The sequence below is a fragment of the Oryza sativa genome, chromosome 3 (genome assembly GCF_034140825.1).
Source record: "Oryza sativa Japonica Group chromosome 3, ASM3414082v1".
Lineage (NCBI taxonomy): Eukaryota > Viridiplantae > Streptophyta > Magnoliopsida > Poales > Poaceae > Oryza > Oryza sativa.
In genome coordinates, this window is record NC_089037.1 from 9,311,227 (window position 1) to 9,334,223 (window position 22,997).

At 46.6% G+C, this 22,997-nt stretch overlaps 2 protein-coding genes and 1 long non-coding RNA gene across 4 annotated transcripts; 1 reads left to right on the forward strand and 2 right to left on the reverse strand.

Moving 5' to 3' along the window:
* Positions 1-132: 132 nt before the first annotated feature.
* LOC112938199 (uncharacterized) lies at positions 133-2,221 on the reverse strand. Its single transcript, XR_003241240.2, has 2 exons — positions 1,945-2,221; positions 133-1,692 (listed from the first exon to the last, which is right to left on the reverse strand). It is a non-coding gene; the product is annotated as an uncharacterized lncRNA (long non-coding RNA).
* A 3,025-nt stretch (positions 2,222-5,246) lies between these two features.
* Positions 5,247-9,350, forward strand: LOC4332404 (uncharacterized). Its single transcript, XM_015776343.3, has 4 exons — positions 5,247-5,359; positions 6,046-6,298; positions 6,985-7,232; positions 8,678-9,350. The coding sequence occupies exons 2-4, from the start codon at positions 6,052-6,054 to the stop codon at positions 9,083-9,085; spliced, it is 903 nt and encodes a 300-aa protein (XP_015631829.3). The 5' UTR covers positions 5,247-5,359; positions 6,046-6,051; the 3' UTR covers positions 9,086-9,350.
* A 75-nt stretch (positions 9,351-9,425) lies between these two features.
* On the reverse strand, positions 9,426-12,551 carry LOC4332405 (receptor-like cytoplasmic kinase 176). 2 transcript variants are annotated; one of them, XM_015776341.3, is made up of 6 exons: positions 12,349-12,551; positions 11,581-11,903; positions 11,318-11,453; positions 11,074-11,216; positions 10,855-10,978; positions 9,426-10,070 (listed from the first exon to the last, which is right to left on the reverse strand). In XM_015776341.3, the coding sequence occupies exons 1-6, from the start codon at positions 12,416-12,418 to the stop codon at positions 9,748-9,750; spliced, it is 1,119 nt and encodes a 372-aa protein (XP_015631827.1). In that variant the 5' UTR covers positions 12,419-12,551; the 3' UTR covers positions 9,426-9,747. The 2 variants fall into 2 exon arrangements, with proteins under 2 accessions (XP_015631827.1, XP_015631826.1); XM_015776340.3 differs by having other exon boundaries at positions 11,581-11,909.
* Positions 12,552-22,997: the final 10,446 nt, after the last annotated feature.

The following is a 22,997-nucleotide window of genomic DNA, read 5'->3' on the forward strand; positions in this document are numbered from 1 at the left end:
TTGTGTTGAATCCCAGTCATGCAATTTATATTTGGTGAACATCAGGGCAGCTAAAAGTTAAGTACCTCTGTATCAAATATTAGTCAAGCAAAATGAAATGCATCAGAAACTTGCAGTTCAACAACAGTGGTCTAAGCTGAACCATTAGTGGCACACATCAAGTGGCATACATGATCAGGAGCCAAATTGTCTGGCAAACAACACAGGTAGGTAATAGTTTGCAAAATACAGGCATGAGCCTGATTGTCTGGCAATCAACACAACACAAAAAGCTAGATACATGGGCTACTTGCCCTGCAAGACCACATATTGCATAAACATAGCAGCAAACATTTCACAGCTTGTCAGACTCCCATGGCAACAGAAGAAGTGCTCCAACTGTCTTCTTTTTGGGTCTGGCATTTGAGGGTTCTTGAGCAGAAACACAAACTGAAGCTTTCCCTGAAGTAACCTTTACTGATGCACTTGTGGAGCTTATGTGTGACAAATTCTAGGATGGGTTGGCAGCTATGAACTTCCAATACTTCTGAGCAATCCTTGTGGCTGTCACCATCTTGTTATCCCTCCTTGGTGGGCAAGCATGCAAGCTCTCATATGTCACAATTTGCCAACTGTCAGACCTGGAGTTCTTTGATAGCAAACAGACCCATTGACAGGTATCCCAGTCACACTTGCCCCTGACCCTTTTCTGATCATCTTTTATAAAATTGATCACCTTCTTCTCAGCTAATGCATATTTTGTGATGGCCTTCTTGAACTGATTCTTGCAATTGAACTTCATGCCAAGTTCAAATGTGGGAACTCCATCCTTCTTCTTATATCTTGGATGTTTGTCCTGCCTTATCCTAACCTCCCCATCACTGCCAAGTTCTTCAACTGATTAGTCATCTTCACTTTCAGCATATGGGGTTTCATTCCCCTCATCTGCAGCTGCCTGCATACTTGGCTTGGACCTGTCTTGCTCAAAGAAAACAGCATCTAGGTCTTCTAACTGTCCAGTCTTAATCTTCTTCTTCACTTCTTTGTAATGCTTCTCTATTTCAGCAGCCTCTTCATCATCATCAGATGGACAAACATCACCAGGTATGTAGTCACTGTCAGATTCACTCTCTGAAGGTGCCAAGCTAGCCAGGGGAGCAGACTCAGGGTAATATACAACAAGCATCCTATCATCTTCATCACCTTCCATCACACTTTTACCCTTCAGCCCACTAGCATTAGTTTGATCACATTGAGCAGCTGTAGCTTTACATTGAGCAACATCTACCTCTACAGCCTCTTCACTTTCCTTATCACTTTCCACTTCCATATCAGCATCGGACTCACTATCATCATCTGAATCATCACACAAATCTACTACTTCTGGTTCCTAACCATACACTTCTGCCACCCCCCCTCCACAATGCAGTCAGACATGTATGTACATACAGTGTCATCCATTAAGATACGCAGCCCAGTCTGCATATCTTTTCATGGAAACAGCCAATGCAGAAGTGTTCCCACAATAAAATTGCAGTGTTCACGCAAATGTTCCAATATTCCACTCAATGTGACCTTATCCCTAGCTATATATGACAATGCCTCCACACCATCAACATATTTCTTCTCTCTACCTTCTGTCACAAATTCACCTTTTATATGAAACCTCACCACAAGAGTATCTAGCACGTCCATGGCTTCAATACCAATGGCCTACATGCATAGCGAAATAAAAAAAAGTGACTTCGGTGGACTATTATACTGTCATGAACATGTAAACAAAGCCAAATCACAACTTTTCTGGGGCCGAACGAATAAACTATTCCTAAATTGCACATATCCAAAATTTTAGTAAATAAACTACTCCTCAAGTACACCAAATCCAACACAACAACTACCTCAACCATACTTAAAAGCTAATCGTTGATCCCAAAACTATAAGCACCAATGCCGACTGAAAATTACATGTCCAACGCTGCATCTCTCTCCTGCACCCGCCGCTACGAGCTTATGCGGCTCCGCAGAGCTAGCCACCGCGCTCGCCTCCACGGGGCCAGCCACCGCACCGCCCTCCACGGGGCCAGCCACTGCGCCCTCCACCGGCTCCACTGAGCCCGCCAGCTCGCCCCCCGACGAGCACTCGGCCGCCTCGACCAACCCCTCCGCCGCACCAAGCTCGCCCCCAATGTCACCCCAAATCTCGATCTAGGGTTCTGGATTGAGTAGAGAGAGAGAGAGCAGTGGCAAGCGCCATTTTTTTAGGCCCCATTTATGCCCCTCCCAACGGCCGATCCGAGTCAGCAAGTGAGACCGGGGTCAACCTTCCACGTCGGATGCCACGTCAGCAATACCGCTCGCAATACTGCCTTGGGACCTCCGTTGCACTGTTTTTGTAAGTTCGAGGACCCGTCGTACCCGGTTTTCCGGCCGAGGGATGAAAATCGGACAGCGCGACAAATAGAGGGACCTAAAGTGAACTTATTCCTCTTACGCCGACACGACATGGAAATTAATTAACAGGCAGCTTCATTCCCGGGCCGAGAGCCCGTATTCACTTGTGTTGTGCTCTGGAGGGTGGTGGGCCGGCCAGGAGGCCGCGTGGATGCGCAAAGCAGCTCGCGGACGCGGGAGAGACTGGTTGAGCAAGGTGGTGGGTGATTGCGCCAAGAAATTGCGTTGCACCACATGTGTATCGACGTACGTCCGGCCACGTCTCGTCCTCTCTCCATCCTGCTTCCGGCCGGGGCAGGCGGCGGGTCAAGGAGGATATCAAGGGAGGTCGACGGGTTGACGACATCGACAAGTTGACGGTGGTGGAGCAGGGCGCCGTAGAACAGAGTTAAGATTGATGGCGGAGGCCTGTCGTCATGGAGTAGAAGATAGAGGACGGGGCTAGCAGAGTGGAGATCGGTGCGAAGGTGTAGCCGAGGTTGACAGGGACGGGGCCTGCCCGAGCGTTAAAGCATACGTCGGCAACGTCCAATGGAGCACAATTGGAGATGGCGTAGAGGATGAAATGGAAATTGACGGGTGGATAGCACCGCGGGGAAGAGCTCGATGAGGATGGGGGCCGTGTCTATGCACCAGAGGATGAGAGGTGGTTTTACCAATATTATGGGTGAATATTTCTGGTGTTTAAGGTTGGGAACTCACACCCCGTGCACGTAAAACGGAGCAACGCATTTTCCAATGATTGATGAAGCATTTACATTTTTTTTTCTGAAAAATAGATTAATATGATTTTCTAAAGCAACTTTCGTATATAATTTTTTTTTGAAAAAAACATACCGTTTAGCAGCTTAAAAAGCGTGCCCGCGAAAAACAAGCGAGATGGGTTGGTTACTCACGGGAAAGAACACAGCCTAAATCCGTGGTAAAGATAAGGGATGATCAGCGGACTTGTTCCCAAGCACAGATATCCTCGCGAAATCTGGCCCAAACTCCCCGAGCGAGCGTCGCGCATCTCTTGCTAGGCGGAATAAGTTCATCTGATGTCCCTTAACTTTACACTGAATCTGATTTTCGTCCCTCGATCGGAAAACCAGACACAACGGGTCCCTCAACTATTAAAACCGGTGCAGATTAGATCCCTCGGCGGTTTTAAGAGCGGTTTTGGCTGACGTGGCGCCTATGTGGCTAATTTAACTCGGTCTTTGTCCGACGTGGCATTGACGTGGCGCTTACGTGGCAATTCGACCCGTGGGACCCACATGTCAGTCTCACATAGAAAATAATAAAAAAAATCATGGGTCCCACATGTCAGTCCAACTCACCCCCTCTTCTTCCTCCTCTCTCCCCATCTTACTCTCTTCATCTCCCTATCTCTGCTCTCTCCAGACGCCACGGAAGACAACGGCACGCGGTGGCGCGCGGCCGGCGGCAGGAGAGGAGGGAGCAACGCGCAAAGACCGGCGAGGCGGGCAGGGAGGGAGGATGCAGGGAGGCCGGCGATGGCCGAGCGCTGTGGGTGGGGGCTTGATGGCGACGAACGAAGGGAGAGGTGCACAGCCGACGGCGGCCAACGGGAGAGGGAGCGGCGACCGCCCTCCGCCGCAACCTGCCACCACCACCGAGCTCGTCAGCGACCGCCCACCGGAGCGAGGAGGACGACGGCCGGCAACGGGTGAAGAGGACGAAGGCGGCGGTCTAGAGCAGAGGTCGGAGGAGGGCCCCCAGCCGCCAGGATGGCGCTTGATCCGTCGCGTTTCACCACCACCGAGCTCGTCAGCGGCAGCCCACCGGAGCAAGGAGCTTCCGCTTCCCCTTCCCCCATTGACGCCGCCGCCACAGCAGCTGAGGCGTCGCTCCCCATGCCACCGCTTCTGTGGCGCACGCCGGATGCGGACGGGGACGCCATGGCCGTGGACGCGGACGACGTCGACATCGACCTCGGCATCCTCGGCGACTCCCAGGGCCCCCGCGCCGCCGCCACTATCGGGTGGAGCAGCGCACGGCGGACGTCCTCCTCCTCCGGCTGCCACCGCCACGCCTCCCCGCATGGCTGCATCTCCTCCTCCTCCGACGGCCATCGCTGCACGCCGCCCCTTCTCCCCGCCGGCCACCGCCCTTCTCCCGGCCGCCATTGCCGGATCTCGATTGCCGGCGCTGCTCCGGGGGGACCTGCCGCCGCCCGGGTCATCTGTTCCGCCCACCGCCGTCGCCGATCCCCTTTTATCGCCCCGGCTTTCTCCTCCAACTCGCTGCTCTCGCCGGTGGGCGCCGGTCTCGCCGCCCCCTCCAGCTCGCCACTCTCGCCGGAAGAGGAGAGGGGAGAGAGATGAAGAGAGGGAGATGGGGAGAGAGGAGGAAGAAGAGGAAGGGTGAGTTTGACTGACATGTGGGGCCCACGATTTTTTTATTATTTTCTATGTGAGACTGATATGTGGGTCCCACGGGTTTTATTATTTTTCCGGGTCGAATTGCCACGTAAGCGCCATGTCAATGCCATGTCGGATGAAGACCGAGTGAAATTAGCCACGTAGGCGCCACGTTAGCCAAAACCGCCCTCAAAACCGCTGAGGGACCTAATCTGCACCGGTTTTGATAGGTGAGGGACCCGTTATGTCTGGTTTTCCAATCGAGGGACGTAAATCGGATTCGATGTAAAGTTAAGGGACCTCAGATGAACTTATTCCCTTGCTAGGCCGGTAGGCGCGGCACCTGAAATCGCCATCAAATTCGGCCATCTTGGCCGCTACGAAACGGGCTGCGCTTCCACCACTGCACCACCGCTTTTTAGGCCCTCCTCCGTGTTGTCCGATTCTCCCAATCCCACCCCCCCACCGCCGCTTTGTGTGCGTCTGCGCCTGCGTCTGCGCCACCGTCACCTTCGCGGCCGCGCCGGCCGCCGCCGCCGCCAGCCGGTACACACCACCGCAAGGTGCGTTCCTTCCCCCGTGCCCTCTCTCTCTCTGTTCCTCCTGCCCCGCGCTTTGCTGTGTTTCGCTGGGGAGACGATGGATGTGGCTGAATCGCGCGACGTGCGTGGCCGGCGTGCGGATAGCTAGTTACTCTGGAATTAGGGTTTTCCGGCCTAGCGTCGTCGCTAGGATCGATTCCGTGTCGGGGGCGCGGGGCTGAGGTTCGTATGCTGTTGCTGCTCGCTGGATCGACTGGAATCGTGCAATCTGTTATCCAACTGCTAGCGAATTACCACTTCTGTCGCCGAGTATTCGTGGCAGAAAACTAGAAATTCGGGAACGCATATGAGGTTTATGGGATCCAGAAGTCTTATAACGGGATATTTGTTTGTGGCATTGCCGGTTTTCCAGGGGGTTTGTTCATGATGTTGCCTCAGGCAAGATGATAGTATATGATTACATAGCCCTGCTGCCCTGTGCTACTCTGTGTTATTTAGGTTATATAGTAAATACTGCTGTGGGGTTTTACAATGGGTTCATGGTCCGCATTCAATGTCGGGATGTTAGTTTGTTTGTCTTCTTAGAATGTTCAGCTGATGACGTGTTCATTCGACCAAGATTCGTAATTGATTGTCGCTATTCGTTATTACCAGAATTCGCACCATATGATTCCTACAGTGTTTGCTTTTGTAACGTCCGCGTTCAGGTTAGGATGAGGCGACAAGGACAGGGGCAGTACGGTGGAGGAGCAGACATAAACTCCATGGTGGCTGCTCAGTTGCATCACTACCAGACACAACAAAGGGTTCAGCAACACCCTGATAATAACTACCCTGGAAGAGATCCTGGGAAAGCTGCTGAGGAGCAGCAGTATAGCGCCCCAAAGGTGAGGCAGAGTCAATGGGATCGAGGTGGTCCAAATGCCCCGAATCAGATTCCAGCGTATGCATACAATGAAGGTATGAACTACTACCATTGGTTATTTTGTGTGTTTTTTTTCGTTGGAATAGCATGCTTCGTTCGCGCCCAAATATAAGGGGTATTAATTTCTGTGGCATAATTAATTTTGCATGGCCAACCTATATTTCGCAACAGAAATAGTCGTACAGGATCGGTTATTAAATATTAAATGTAACAATGATTAGGCAAATCCTAAGTAGTGCTTCTTGGTTGCCTTATATAAGCATTGTAATAAAAGTTGGATCAGTGAGGAAACTGTCTGAGCTTTCGGTTTACCGCGTTCGGTAAATGGTTATGTATATTGTACCATGTGTATTCCATTTCCAACACAATGAGTTGGTTGGATGGTCACGACGGACTTCTGCAACTCGCAGTCCTGGGATCGATCCCCCACCAACATTTCCTTTTGAGGAAATTTTTGGATTAAGAACGATGTTGTGGGCCTTTGAGGAGAGATCACTTCCGTTTGTTAATAACGATAGAGCCCAATTCTTCCTAGCTAGCCGGTCCAACTGGTCCTGGTTAAATTATGGGTTCAACGCGCTACCGCAGAACTGCTCGGTTCAAAGCGGTTCGATTTCCATGAGTGGTCTTTCTTTTTCGTCTTTTTCTAGTGAAACGACCAATCCAGTCCATCCTTTGTCATCCATGCTTATGAAAACTTGCATTGACCTGTATTATGCAGGTCAAAGTGCTCAGGGTGCACAAACCTTTTATGATGGACAGAGATCTGATTTAAAGGTTGGTCTAGAAAAGCAGCCCAATAAAGAATCGAGGGATCGGCCTCGTAATGATAGGTTTGAAGCAAGGCGCGAGGATTATAATCTCCCTCGTACATTTGAAGGTCTAGAGCAGAATTTTCATGAAGACATTGTGATCCTATCCAAGGAACTACATGATGCAGAGGATGCTGAAAACGCCAGGCACAGGGAGGTATGATAAATTATTTTCTAGATAGTTTATTACTACATGATTCTGCCTTGTTCTCCTTACCTACCAAGAATAGCGTACCTGCAGCAATGCAGTATATACTAGTAGTAGTGGTTCAATATTTTAATCAGTTTTTCTCTCTATTATTAATCGTCCTTGCATCCTACTACCAACAGGAAACATTTCTCCATTCCTCAAGAGGATTAAATATTTTATCCTTTATTTCTTATCACTGATTGAGTTTTGCTTCTCACTGGTTGAGTTACTGTTTGGTATTATTCATCAATGTTTGGTGAGATCAAACTTGAGGAATAATTGCACGGGGTATATTGGAAAACATACAAATATACAATTTAACTGGAAGCTCAGGAAGATTGTATTTTTTTCTCTTATAAGCAGGTCAGCTAATGTGCATTCCTGTTTCGTATAACAGTATCAGCACACACTCCGCATTATGCCAATAATTCATACTTATTAACGAGAATTAAGTTGTGTGTGACACAGTCCACGTCTTTGGAAGGGAACTGGAGAGAATTTACATTTAGTTCTCACAATTAATATCAAAAGATGGTATAGGTTCCTGAAACAAAAAATATATATATAAATCATTATGATAGTTTCATTATGGTAAAAAAAACTGAATGGGTTTCTGCTCACCTTCGCACAGCTTAAAGCTTTTCCAAATATCCATTGGTTTACCCTACCATCGCATTTTATTTGATCATAATGCTTGGACTCGCTTCTGTTGCTAAAATTGAATTGACTGATGTTTTGGTGGCTTTGCTCAAAATGCGCCCTCTGCACTTCATTAAAGGCCAAAGTACACTCATGCATTTTTCGCTATGCATGTTGTCCTGTTTAATGTGCAATTTCTAAATAAGTTTTTGCGGGCAACCCCTGTTGATACTGGTCTTGTCACAGCCCCTGGATGTTTGTTATGGAAGCCATATTATGTACGATTCACCAAGCTGTTGCTGGCATTTATACTAGTTTTGATTTCTTCTTGTTTAGAAACTTTCTTTTATTCTATTTGCAGTAGCAGTGTGGTATTGCAGTATACCAGCATATAAGGCTAGTTCAGTGAAATATTAGGAAGGAGTCAAATATCTGTTTGGACATAGGAGATCAGAGATAGAAACCAAATGTGTTTCCATAACGTTAGAGATTAGTTTCTTATGGGTGAAGTTGGTCCTCCCTCTTCCTGTATATAAATAGACCCTATGTAGTCCATTATGAAGCAAGTGATTGAGTCTCTAAAGTTAGTTCGATAAACCTTAGAGCCTCTCTTAGCTCAACAGGGAGGAGCCCTGCCGGGTGGTAATTTTGAGGACGAGTGTCCTATCCCTTGATATTTGGATCCTTACCATAGTCAGTCCATAACACAATATACATTATTAGTTAATATGTTGAAGACAAATGCTTCATTCCTCTTATTTTTTTGTGTGCAGAGATTGAATGAAATAAATGCACAATACCAGGAGAAACTGTTGGCACTTCGAGCTCGCCAAGCAACCTATAGAGAAGAATTCTTACGCAAGGAGTCTCAGGCACGCCAGCAGCAATACCAACAGGCTAGCATGAGCAGTTATGCAAACAATGTAAGGCCCGGGGAGACTCACGGCTATACTCCAATTGCAGCAAAACCGCCGCCGCCTCCACCTGCTGCTGCTGCTACAGCTGGTGGTACTTATGGAGAAGCTCATCGGGGTTATACTTCTGCCCAGTATGACAACTTCAGGGAGCGTCCAGACTACCCAGAGTTCCGTGGTCGTGGCCGAGGTGAAGGTCATGTTCTTGAGCACCGTGGTCAATTCCCTGGTGGTCGTGCTTATAATTCTGGTGGCCGAAGATTCTAGAGATGGCTTCTTCAAACACAGCCAATTGGCTCATCTTTCTTGATCTCAGCTTGGTGCGAAATGCGAATTGCATTAGATGCTTGGTTGCAGTCTCGTTTAAACCTATATACATGGAAAAGCTGTTTACAATTTAAACTGCTGGTATGCAACCATCAAACAACACCAGATGTCACCGGCACTGTTGTGCTTGTTGTTTCCACCTACAACCCTGTAATTCTGCTTCTTTGTAACTTGGTAGAGAAAGATGAGAATAATTTATACCATACTCCCATGGCTTCTCTGTTGTTCATCCATATCATGCAATGAGAATAATATCAGGGAGGCAATTCTGCGAGCAGAATGTTCCAAGAGAAGCAGTTCAAAACATTTATGAGGACAATACTAACTGAAGTTTCTGAGGTGTACTGCTAAGGTAGCACAACAGTTTAACACAAGCCACGGGCTCGCAGTTGGAGCAAAGGAGCAACAGCTAGCTGTACAAAAAGCAAGATATATTACACATTATGTTCTCACGGATTCAGAAAGCCTGTCCTCTGATCAAGTCCCTCATCACTCTAGTTCCTGTTTTTAACTCCTATCAAAGTGTCTCACGATCAGGATGCTCCAGGAGAGGTAGAGACTGGTCTACTGGAGACATTTGACGACACCAGACAGCCATAATTCTACTTGGCTGCTTTCTTTGCACCTTGAAGCTGCTCCAGCGCGGTCACAACCTGATCCATGCCCGGCCTGCATCGTGCATCCATTGACAGGCACTGCACCGCAAGCCCCGCGATCTTCTGCGCAGCTGGAAGCGAATACTGGGATCCCAGGCGTGAGTCGAGGACATGGATGACCCTCCTCTTGTTGGTGATGTAAGGTCTAGCCCACTCCACCAGGTTGTGCTGCCCCGGAGGCCGGTTCTTGTCCAGGGCGCGCTGCCCGGACAGCAACTCCAGAAGAACAACTCCGTAGCTGTACACATCGCTCTTCGCGGTCAAATGGCCTGCGCATAATGTGGGTGAGAAGAACACAAGGTACCTTCAGAAAACCGCTGTTGACCTTTACTGTTAGAGTATGTGCACAAATGTAGATTTAAAGAACATGATGCTGCAATTAGTATCAGGACTAGTGTGTTGACTTAAGTGGTAGGAAAACGCAAGTAGGCACGGCTTCTAATTTTATGGTTGTTCATGCTGAAACCAGCTGGAGAATCTTAGTTTATCTTCTTTTTTCGGGCTATCCAACGACGTGGCAAGCATAAAGTACCATTTTGATTAGCAGAATTGGTCACCTCGATGTTTGCCCCTTTACAGGATGTCATGCATCATTCTTGAGTATTTAATTCTTAAGCGTCACATGGATGGATCAACAATTGTCAATCTTAAAGGGATTGCTCAGAGGCATCAATCATGTTATTTGCTACTGAAAAGAAATGTTTTATACCTCTAAATCGTTATAGAGAAATCTTAAATAAAATGCACATCTAAGCACACTTAGTAAACATAGCATATAAAACTTAAGTGAATCTAGTGGATATGGCATGCACACCATGAAGTATCCATGTCTTGCAATGAAGATTCTCTCTCCATAACAAACGACAAGTCTTATGACCCACTGTCAGCAAGGCATCTCAGTATGTTGCAAACAATGTTGTTACTGAACATAATTACCAGCAACAGTTATGACCCAGTGTCCTTTTGTCATTCATGCATGAATCTAAGATGCAGAAAATCATAGAGACACAGTAGTAGTATATGGTTTGTTATATGTCATGTTGCAAAGATCACCTGTCGCGAGATATTCAGGGGCAGCATATCCTTGTGTCCCCATGACCCTGGTTGAGACATGGCTTTTGTCACCACTAGGACCATCTTTTGCCAATCCAAAATCAGAGAGTTTTGCATTGTAGTCCTGTGTGCAGCCAAAGGGCAAAAACAAACATTTAGATCGAATCTGATTTGACTTGCACATATTGCGTATGTAAACCAATCTGCATGCTCACTCACCGAATCAAGAAGAATGTTGGATGTCTTGAAATCTCGGTAAATAACTTTGGCCTGATCACTGTGCAGGAAAGCAAGCCCCCTGGCAGCCTCGAGCGCGACCTTCATCCGCAAATTCCATGGGAGAGGCTGGAAGTGTGATCCCCCTGCAGCACCATACATAAGCATTGCCAATCTTTCATTCCCACGCACACAAAGAATGAAAACATATGATGAACATGACACAAAAACGTGGTGGACTGCTTACTCCTGAAAAGGTGGTGCTCCAAGCTGCCTCTCGGCATGAACTCGTACACCAGAAGCCGCTGTTCGTCCTCGAAGCAGTAGCCGATGAGCTTGACAAGATTTGGGTGGGAGAGCTGCCCAAGGTAATTCACCTCAGCCTGCAAGATTACAGTTTTTTTTGGGGGGGACACAAACAGATCAGTTAAAATCACTTTCAGACAGCGCTGACGCAGGCAGCAAGAATTGAAAAAACTGAGGAAAAAAAGAAGAAGCAGAGGCACTGACCAGCCATTCCCTGTGCCCCTGGAAGCTGTCAAGCTTGAGCTTCTTCACGGCGACGATCATGCCGGTGCCCGGCTTGACGGGCGTCAGCGTTCGCTCATCGATCCACCCCTTGAACACCGAGCCGAACCCGCCCTCCCCAAGCAGGCTGTCCGGCCGGAAGTTCCTCGTGGAGCCCTTGAGCTCGCCGAAGGTGAACTTGCGGAGGTTCGACGACTGCAGGATCTCCGTCTCGCTCCGGGGAGTCGGCGGCACCGACGACGACGCCGACGCCTTGGTGCCGAACGTGCTGGAATCGGCCCCGTTCTTGCTGCTGTTCTTGGAACCTGTCCCTGGATTGCAACCACGACGGTCAGCTCACAGCTCACTCAGCATAGAAACTCTGCTTCTCTTTCCTAAAGAAATTCTCGTGTGAAGCAAACCATTCTTGGAAGTAGCTCTGCTTTCTATATCTAGACAAAGCCTAACTCGCCTAGCTCAAAATTGTGAAAAAAAATTGTCATCACTGGACAATTGATGATAAATCCCAAAGTGGAACCTCACTAAAATTGCTCTTTTACTATAAAGAGAGCAAAAAAAAAAAACAGAGAGATACAAAATTGATACCAAACTGAAATTTTGACTCTTTGTAGAGGAACCCTGACTCCCAAGAACAGAACCAAACCAAACCACCGCAAAAATCCACCAAAAGAAAAGGTAAGGCAGGCACCAACACTGCAACACATTGATTTGGTGCAACACTGCAAAAACCAAGAAACAAGGGCCTGGCACCTGACGAGTTGGGAGCACTGAACGAAGGGTTGATCTCGGCGTTCCCCTGCACGCCGGCGCAGTTCCCCATCACGAGCACACCGGCGCCGCCCGATCGACGTGCGTGCGTGCGGCGGCGGCGGCCGGCGTTCCTGCCGGTTTTCTGTCGGGGTTCTTGCAGACTAGCTACGAGCTTAGACTAGAACAACACTGGGTTTCTGACTGGGTAGAACGAAGCTCAAGGCCGGTGTGGCTTTGTGGTGGTGTCATCCCAGCGTCCCCTTCTCCTTCTCCTGCTTGGCTAGGTTGGAAGACCTATCATTGCTGCCCGCGAGTGAAGGGTGGTGGGGGCAGGAGGGGGAGCCGTGGGGTCAGTCGCCTCATTGATGAAGGAAAGAGAGCAAAGGGAAGGCTTTTCTTCTTCTTCTCCCACTTCGCTTCTCTTCCTTTACAGTGATGTTGTTGCCCTCTCTTTGGCGTCCATGTGCTTCGCCGGTGATTTCCTCCTGCAATTTCTGCATTTCCAGCGAAAACGATCAACCACCCTTTTCACAGAAAAGAGAAAAAAACATTCTATGCTACTCTCTTCGTCCCAGAATATAGCAACATCGGATGGACGTGTCAATTGTCTAGATTCGTAGTCCTAGAAAACAGGCTTATCCAGAATACATTTCATTCGATTTTAGGTTCTTATATTCTGGAGACGGAGGGAGTATTATCATTTCATTTCACTTTCTCATTTAGTAACAGGGACGGATCAAAAAAAAGTTAGGGGGACTCAACATACCGAGTACACCGATATAAACATATAATCTCAATATTAAACTATGCTAAAATGCTATTATGATACCTTTAGCATCTCCTATCTTATCAACTATGATGAAAAAATTGAAGAGAAGGCTTAGGGTGGTATCATAGGTTTTGTGGGTATAGGGGGGACTTGAGTCCCCCTGCACCCACGTTAGATCCACCCCTGTTTAGTAATCTGGCTATCTCAGCGGACTAGAATGCAAGCGTGTTTTCCTTACCATAACACGGTCTTCTTCTTCTTCTTCTTCTTCTTCTTCTTCTTGAAGCTAACTTATATATATTCAGCACAGCTCATTTAGCACTTTGATGTACTCCTTCTAGGACAATTACAGATGAATAAACACATGCTAAACATCATTATCGGAGATCCTTTCATCATTTATTGATGTTTTCCTTACATCGTTCTGCGAAGATGTATCCGTTTATCCAAGCAAATGTATAGTACGGGTTTTTCAAAGTCTTTTGCGTAAAACATCACGCAAAAGGGATCGCATGCCGAACCGTGATATGCCGCTGTTCGGCTGAAAGGATGTTGTACGTGCGAATAGCACCCGCGAGAACAGTGATTGGGCATTTGATTCCGTTCTGAACTCTGTCTTATCTGCCAAATCAAATCCGAGACGTCCAACGTTTACTATTAGAAAGAGACTCGTACGTGGTAACTACCTGCATATTAATACGTCGATCTGATCACCAAAATCCGCTGCGTTCGGTGCGAACCTACGACACACATGATCATCTGCAGCAAGCAGCATCAATTATCTACGCCTTTTTGTATTGCGTATGTTTCTCAATTATCTGGCAGCATTGTCAACCAACCCTAGTTAAGTACTGACCCAGTGGTCAACAGTCACCTAATGAAAGCGCAGGCGCCTGAAGAGCCAGTGGAGCACGCAAGAGCGAATGGCGATGCAATTTAGTGGCAAAGCGAGATACACATCGATCGTACACACATTATAATCCTCGATCACCTAGGGCCTGTTCAGATTCCTGCTAAAAATTTTACACCATGTTACATCGAATATTTGAACACCTGCATGAAATATTAAATATAATCTAAAAAAATAACTAATTCCACATATTACGACTAATTTTACGAGACAAATTTTTTAAGCATAATTGCTTCATGATTTGATAATGTGGTGTTACAGTAAATATTTGCTAATGACGGATTAATTAGGTTTAATAAATTCGTATCACAATTTACAGAAGGATTCTACAATTTATTTTATTATTAGACAACGTTTAATAGTTTAAATATATGTTCGTATATCCGATGTGACACTGCAAAAATTTTCACCCCTAAACACAGCCCTAGCTAGCTTAAGTAGTAAATCTGTATCTGCAAATCGGGGACGAGTTGGTTGGGAATTGGCGCGTCGCTTTCGGTGACGTTGGAGAGAGAGTCCACATTGCGGTTGTGGCTACCATACCATTGCGTTAGTCCAAGCCAAACAGCCTCGCGCGCACTCAAGGATTGACCCCTGATGCGTGAGCCTTTTTTGCTGATTGTTTCTTATTTTATTGTGGAGATGGAAACATGTGTGTGTTGTTTAGATGGTGTAGCAGCATACATAAGTATATGATATTAGTACTGCTGGATTCGATTATAATTTCTATCTACCAGCTCAGTACGCAGTCAGTATTACTAGCTAGTACTAGATTCAATTGGGAACAGCTATATGGTGGTCCATTGTTTTGTTGGCAGAGTATCTCACTTATCCTAGAGCATTGTATTATTCATGGAACTGCTTTACAAGAGTCAATGTTTTTTTATTTTTGAAGTCGTCGATGTCTGACCTTCATCTGACCTTCTCGACCAACATATGTAGGGGGGCAATCTAGCTAGCCGCAATCTGATTGATGCTTGCAGTGGGATGCATATAGGCGGCAACTATGGCGCATTAGTGTTGGCGGAAGGAGGTTTAGTGGGAAGATCGGAACAGAGCGTAATCTACCAATGCAAACATGGAGATCTAAAACATGGAGCGATGCACGCAATCGGTGTTCGATGAGACAGAAGGTGAAGCTCATTGGTGATTATGGCGTATCGGATGAGAGACACTCATGAGAAAATTGCTTTTCTTGTGAGGCAAAATATGTCGTCATATAATATAACCGCATATGCATATAAGGAGTAATTCTGATGAATAATCCGGATAAACACCTGTCCAGATTTATTCCCCAAAACTATTTCTTTATGACAAATGAAAAATGAAGTATATTTGTATGGACATTATAAAAACCTGTCCTTTAGCACATCGTTACAAAACTCAGCTCTGAATATCAGATAAACCATATCTATCCAGGCCGAAATGTAAACCACCATGCTACATTGATAATATATACTACAGACCTGTAGTACTTCATTCCTGCCAAAATATAATAATTTTTAGTATCTAGTATTTGTCTCAAAATATAACTAACTTCTTCATCTACATTATATTATCTTCTTAACCAATCAAAAAACATTTCTTCCTCACCTAATTTCTCCACGCAATCAATCACAACTTTATCATATTTAATTACACATACTTTCTTAATATTTGTGTTTATTTTTAAAATTTATAATTTAGAACGGAGAGAGCACTGCTCACTACTCAGTACTCACGGAATTACTTGTAGATCTCTCGATCAGAAGAATCGCGCGTGAACCGTGAAGCCCAAGCGTGGCGTCGGATCAGACAATGACGTACTACCGGATCGGCGAAAAACCAAAGACGATCCAGAGAGCGCGGGCCATCGTCACCCCCACCCCCGCCGTTGTATACCACGGTACCACCTAGCGGAGCCGAGGTAACGAACCACCAGAAATTAAACAAACATGCATGCCCTCGAGCTCGCGTCGAGGGGGGCGCAGCGATCTCATCTGCTGCTGCTGCTCCGGCAGGATTGCAGTAACCACCACGGCACCACCACCACCACCACCAGCAACAGCACGTACCGTGTGGCGTCAGGCCGGCTGCCGATCTGTCGTACGTACAGTACGTCGCTAGAGTGTCATGGGTTTCAGGCAATTCTGCATCCCTGCATGCACGCTCGTTGCTAGCTGGCCGTGGGGTCAAGCAAGATTGATGGCCCGTATCCGGGCACCTAGGATCCACTGTTGCTTTCAGGCGAGAGACCCCCCCCCCCCCCCCCCCCCCCCGCGGTCAGCTACCAGCAGCGTCGTAGTATACGTCGTCATCGTCTCCACTGAGGCACTGACCACTGCTGCGCCATAAAATTCGATCAATCGACGCACTGCGCTGCTAGTAGTTCCTCGGCAGCAGTTGAATCATTCGTCAAGCGTGATCTGAACGCCGCTGATATCTGATCTTCTCTCCCGTCATTCCCATGAAGTGAGTGAATTGGAGAGCGGTGCTGAAAGCCTGAAACCACCGGCCGTCATGGTGATGCTGCACGTACGTAACGCGTACGCTGGGAGCATAGTTGGATTCGTTATTCGTACGTGTGTATACTGTCGCTGCCAACTGCTTGATTACCAACAGCGCTCTGTCAAAACACAGAATAATAGTATTTGATCTAGAACCAACACTGCACGGATTTTTTTTTTCGTTCAGTTAATTTTGCACGGATCGATCAGGATACGGAGTAGTAAATCAGTACGTACCTTTCTTCGTCCATGGAAAGGTGCACTCATGAGTCGAGACCACCAGTAAGCCCACGTAATTAACAAGAGCGTGACAAGCGGGAAAATTTGACCCCCAAGAGCAGCTAGCCCGACGGTGACAAGTGACAACCATTCTACTGTTCTAGTAGACGACAATGCAATCCTTTCCCGTTCCAAGGGGGAACCGAGATCGACGATGGATCGTTTGACCACGGCGCGTGTACATTCCCGGTCTCCGAAGAAAATTAACGAGTTACCAGTATAAACGAAAAGACAGGTGACACTGCACTGCACATCGGCGCCACCGTCTCGCCGAGACGCCGAACTCCTGGCCAGTCGCCCAGTCGGTCCATGTAGAACCAAACCGATCAATCGAACGAACGACGCGCGTTTCGTACTTGCCTCTCGCTCGCGGCACCGCGGACACGGCCCATAGCGCGCGGAGCGGAGCCTGGCCCGCGCATGCGGGGGAACGCGAAACGTGACGGGCCGCAGCAGCGGGAGGAATGGCCGGTTGGGTTGGGCGCTGCCGCCGCGTAGGCTCCACCGCTCGAGCGTTCTCGGACGGGAATAAGTCCACTTTGGCTTCCTCAAATACTGCTTCAATCTTATTCGTACCCATCAAATGTAATACCAAATATCTTAACCCTCTAGCTATTGAAGGTTCAATTGGACTCCCTCATCGTTTTTTAAGCAGGTACAATAGCAGACTATTAGCCAGCTACAAACATATTCTAATGAGATAAAAGATGAGATAGAAAAACAGCGGCCTACAGATCTGTAGCTAGCTGCAGCACAGACTCCAAGATGCAATGTGTGTATGACAGGTGTGACCACATACTAATAGTATAGTAAGTAATTATTGTATTAATTGACTATGGATGAATTAGAGCTAGTAGTGGGCTATACTATTAAACTTGCTCTTAGAGTAGTTTTCGCTGGCATCACTCATTGACTTGGTCAACCTTATCTGACATGGCAATAGTCACAAAGTAGAAGTGGGCCCATATGTAAGTGACTAGAGAAAAAAACCATGGCCCCACTTGTCATACTCACTATCCTCCTCCTTATCTCTCTTCCTTCCCTCTCCTCCGTGGCAATGGCGACTGGTGACGGAGGAAGTGGTGGTAGGGGCCCGGGGCAGCGGTAGCCACCGGCGTCGGAGAGGGGGTTAGGAGCCTGGCGTACCGCCGGAGCTGTTTGCACAATGGTGGAAGGGAGATGGGGGCTCCGGTAATAGGGAGTGGAGCGAGAGGTGCGAGCGATGGCCGCTGCGGAGGATACCGAGGAGAGGAGGAGGAATGGGTGAGAAAGGAGTGGAACCGGCGAGTGGAGACGGAGTAATGGTCGTGGCGACGGAGGAGCTCGAGTTCCGTGATGTAGAGGGGCGTTGCTGCCACGGCAAGGGATGTGGTGGCTGGCACAGAGCCCGTGGACTCTGGGAGGGACCAACGGGTGGGAGGGCACGGGCAAGTTCGTTGTCCTTGTCACAGTCCATATGCCTTTGCCACGGTATCTGCGCGAGGTGTCGCCGCTACCACTGCCGCCCATCCGCTAAGAGGAAGTAGATGGATGAGCTCATCACTTTGGACGGAGGGGACTGAATAAAAGGGTGGTGGTGGTGTTGCTTCCTTAGATCGAGATGGACGGCTTGCGCATACATGCTGCCGCAACACCTGCGACGGTGACAGTCAACACACTGTGGCCGTCCCGCAATGACACAGCGAGTTGGGCTTAGTCCGCAATGTTGTTCCCAAGCCCCTGCGCCACTACGACATGCGTCGCCGTCATGCACTGGATGGAAGAGAGATAAATCCCTGAGCGGGGAGGAAAGGGAGAGATAAGGGTGTGCGCATAACTGGGAGGATGACGCTGTTAACGACCAAATTTTATAATATCAGTATCAGAGATGAAGATTAGATTGAAGCGGGATCGAAGATGAAGATTGTCGCGGAAACAGAGTAAGAATCGGCTGAAGTCCGGATCGGCTACGATTGGATCAGCTGAGTTGGAGTCAGACTTGGTTAGGTGATGCAGCTGATTCCAACAATATGACTTGGTGTACGACATCGGGTTGGGTTGAGGTGCTTCAAGATGATTGCCACGCATGGATAGAGTCCTGGGAAGGCAATTGTATCTATTAATTAGGGCATTTTATGTAATTTCCTTAGAGATATGCTTGGGCAAAAATCTGCCGTAAAGACTTGTGGTATCTTAGAGTTTGTTAGAGATAGTAGTCGTGTCCGGTATGGACATATCTTGTAATTCTCGGGTATAAATAGACCCCGAGCCCTATGTAAAAACACACATGTTCAATACAATTTCGGCGCATCGCCACCTTTTTGCTTTAGTTTTATTTCGACGAGTTCTTGCTTTCGGGTTGAGCTGCATCGGTTTCGATCTTTAACAAGAGGTAAAACTTGTTATGATGGCTTGTGTTCTCGGGATTAGTGCTTCCATCTTTATGATACTCTAATCTTGTTTACATAATTCATCGAGTTATCATATACCGTACATAATCTCTGGCAATATCACTATCTAACCTACAATCGGCTAACATCTGTTAGTAGAGGGCAGCCGATTAGGTTAGATTTTGATGTTGATTTAGATTATATAAGATATCCACCACTCTATGAAACTTCCAGCGGCTTGATTGTCTAGATATTGTTCTTCTTTTCATACTTAATGCTGCATCAGTTGAGTTTGATCTATTAAGTCGTGCTTAGAATATCAATCTCTAGCCTGCCTTCTGGTTGCCGATTAGGGTAGTATCGGAGTTTCAGTCGATCTTATCTGATTTAACCATATTCGCTCTATATGCTTCAGTGACATGTTAAATCCGCCCTTTATGTCAAGATCTTATTGCATTTAAGTATATTAAGCTTTTGTTTGATATATTATACTTGTTTTAATATCCTGATATAGAGTAGTATCGGAGTATTAGCCGATACATGCTAGATCTATATGATCGGCTATGCTATAAACATATATAGTCCTGTTATTAATATATATTTCGATCCAAGTGATTTATACTGTCTCGGCATGGCGACCGATCTATCCTAATCACTTGATTTAAATATATATCGATATAAGAATTATATATTGGTAATATCTACAGCCGATCGAGTAAGTTTAGTTCTTTATTATCTATTTATAGTTGCCGATCGATTCACATATGACATCGGCTCAAAGATAAATGATATGTCATCGGCACTTAGCCGATCGGCTATCATTTATAGATTTAACCGCGATCTCTTTGTTTCTATTTCTTGTTGATTGCAGGATCAAATCAACTGGCACGCTAACACACCCGAAGGCAAGCTTTGGACCTGCACTGGAGTTAAGCAGATCTCCCAGGCCTCGTGTTTTACGTCAACAGACGCCCAAGCGGCACGGCGCGGTGGCAGTGATGGCAGCAGCGTCAGGGTTGGCGTGTGGTCGAGAAGAGAAGGGAGAGCATGCTCGTCGCTCGCTATTGAGACTTGTGGTGGCGGCGGCGGCGGCCGGAGCAAGTAGCTCGCCGTGGCGCGGCATGCTAGCCGCGGTGCAATCCCTTGCCATCGTCACCCTGCTGCCGCCCGCCGCCGTGCACCTCCTACTGCTGCCGAGAAAACATGGGAGAGAGATAGACGGGTAGAGAAGGAGGGAGAGTGAATGGGAGTATGATAGGTGGGCTCCACTTTAATTTTTATTTTCTTTGATGATTAGGATGCCACGTGGACGTCACATCAGCAAATACCACTATCAATACTATCATAGGAATTAAATTACAACAGTTTCAATAATTAGAGGGTCAACATATCTGGTATTGCGGTTGAGAGGTACAAATCAGATTAGAGAGGTAGTCGAGGGACTTAAAGTGAACTTATTCCTTCTCGGACGTGGACCAGAGACGCGGCCCATCGGTGCTGGACCGCCGCAAGCCCAACCCGTACGTGCAGCGTGTAGCAAAGCGAGATGAGCGGCGGCCGCGGCCGCGACCGCTCGCGTGACCGGGCGGCGCGGCGGGATGGATGACGACCTCGTCTCGTCCGCCGAATGGCGGTGGTAGAGTGGCGTCACACGGGACGGTGGCGGTTGCTGTTGGCACGTCTCCCGGGCCGTCGGATCGTAGCGCATCTCACACGGCCTCAATCGTTTTGACGACCTGTCCCCGTCTCCGGCCTCAACTCCGAACCACCCCCCCCCCCCCCCCCCCACATTTCTGGCAATTTCCTCTCGGTTCACTCGCCGCTTTCTACGCGGGGCGCGGTTGAATTTCGCCTCTCTTTCCGTTTGTGTCCGCGACACAAATTGCACACTTCCGCGCGCACACGGACGGCGTTCACGCGGAGGAAAAAATGTAGCGAGTGTGCGTTCGCACAATCTTGCCAATTTTGTATGCACAGAGGTAGCTGAAATGTGTACTTGACACATGAAAGGAAAAAAAAACGCAAAACAATTCCTGATTGTGTCCCACACACACACACACACACACACACAAATCTCCTGGTTCTATCAAAATGATTTTGACACATTGCTTGTGGGAGTATGTTTGATACAGATAGGGTTGAGGTTTACTCCGTGTTCTAAGCATTATATGATCATTGATGGATGATTTATTTTAAAAAATCATGATGAGCAACCTTTTGTTTTGTAAAAAATGTGAGTAGTCGCAAAGTTATGTGTTCACACGGCATACATTTAACTATATGCCTTTTTTAGTCATGGTACACCAATGGATTCAAACAGAGCTGATAACCCTGAAAAAAACAAAGCTAATAATCACATCATTTGCTACGGACACCCAGTCCATCTACTTTGTTCTTTATGTCAAGGAATGAGCTATAGAAGTATAAACGGTATGAGTGGATCGCAAAACAAGTCCAAAGGATGACATCCCATTTATTATCTCCACATATGGAAAATTACTGCATTTAAAAGGTATATACATAAATAGTAAGAATGTAAATGATTATTAATGAGGTGTGTAAGAATCGCTAAATATGTTATATCATTGACATCGTACCTATATCACATAAAAATGTCTATTTCAAAATTAAATCTAACATGTTAATGTGCACTTGTAAAGCAGGTTAGCACAATTGTATGTGTTTGATTTAAAGCCCACGCCGCTTCTTGTAGCTAGAACATTTTGTCGCATCCATCTTGCTGAGCTTTGAAACTATCTGACTGCATCTAGAAGTAGGTGTATCGTGCATCACCACATCTCCAAGATATACTCAATAAATTCATAGACGCTCATTCTAAACTTGTATGCATTATTGTATGCAGCCTATGCGCGCCCGTATCAACTCTATATAACTACATGGAGAACACACTAGAACTAATCTAACCTCCATAGATTGCACTTCTAGATGAAGATGTATCTAGGAATAGTCGAAACTGTAATGATCATTGTGGTAAGTAAAAATCAATACATGTCATGTAATTGACCTTATACTCCCTCCGTACTCATAAAGGAAGTCGTTTTGGACAGCAACACGGTCTCCAAAACACAACTTTGACTTCTTGTTGCTATAAAATATTTATTGAAAAATGATTTATGTATATTTTTATGAAAGTTTTTTTCAAGAAAAATATATTCATATAATTTTTACATTTTCAAACTCAACAACTTGAGAGTTATTTATAATTTATATTCCCAAGGTTTAACTTAAACATTGTCCTAAACGACTTCTTTTACGAGTACGGAGGGAGTATTTGTTTGGGAGTTGTGTCTAGGAAAGGCGATATGTATCTTGACGTCATACATATATATATCATAAATAAATATATATAGTATATATTAAACCAAACGTGTCAATGTACACTTGTAAAGCAGGAAAGTTCTATACCTTCAATTTATCACCCCCGCCGCTTCTTATAGCTAGAATGCTTTGTCGAGCTTGCAAATGGAAAGTAGGTGTGTCGTTTGTCACCCCATCTCCAAGATGTAGAAACTAATATATCTCGATAAATTTATAGACATTCATTTGAAACTTACACACCATGCTCGTATCAACTCTATACAATCGCACGGGTTCACACGCAGGGTTTACCAAACCGTTTTGGGTGGGGTTACCGTCACACCACGGTTTGGCGGTTATAGCGAGGTATACTGTGGTTCAAAAAACTGAGAAGGTTACCGCACGTGATAACCACAATAACCGTACGATAACCACGTGGTTTTGTAAACCCTGTTCACACATGAACTAATCTAATCTTGAATATTGTGTATTAAATCTATTGTGTTACTGTACACCTG

Excerpts from the sequence above, each read along its gene's own strand:
- LOC4332404 (XM_015776343.3), top strand. The coding sequence starts at position 6,052 with ATGAGGCGACAAGGACAGGGGCAGTACGGTGGAGGAGCAGACATAAAC. Across the intron at positions 6,299-6,984 it reads AGCGTATGCATACAATGAAG|GTCAAAGTGCTCAGGGTGCA; the intron begins GTATGAACTACT and ends TGTATTATGCAG. Across the intron at positions 7,233-8,677 it reads AAAACGCCAGGCACAGGGAG|AGATTGAATGAAATAAATGC; the intron begins GTATGATAAATT and ends TTTTGTGTGCAG.
- LOC4332405 (XM_015776340.3), bottom strand. The coding sequence starts at position 12,418 with ATGGGGAACTGCGCCGGCGTGCAGGGGAACGCCGAGATCAACCCTTCG. Across the intron at positions 11,454-11,580 it reads AGGGGCACAGGGAATGGCTG|GCTGAGGTGAATTACCTTGG; the intron begins GTCAGTGCCTCT and ends GTAATCTTGCAG. Across the intron at positions 10,071-10,854 it reads CCCTGAATATCTCGCGACAG|GCCATTTGACCGCGAAGAGC; the intron begins GTGATCTTTGCA and ends CATTATGCGCAG.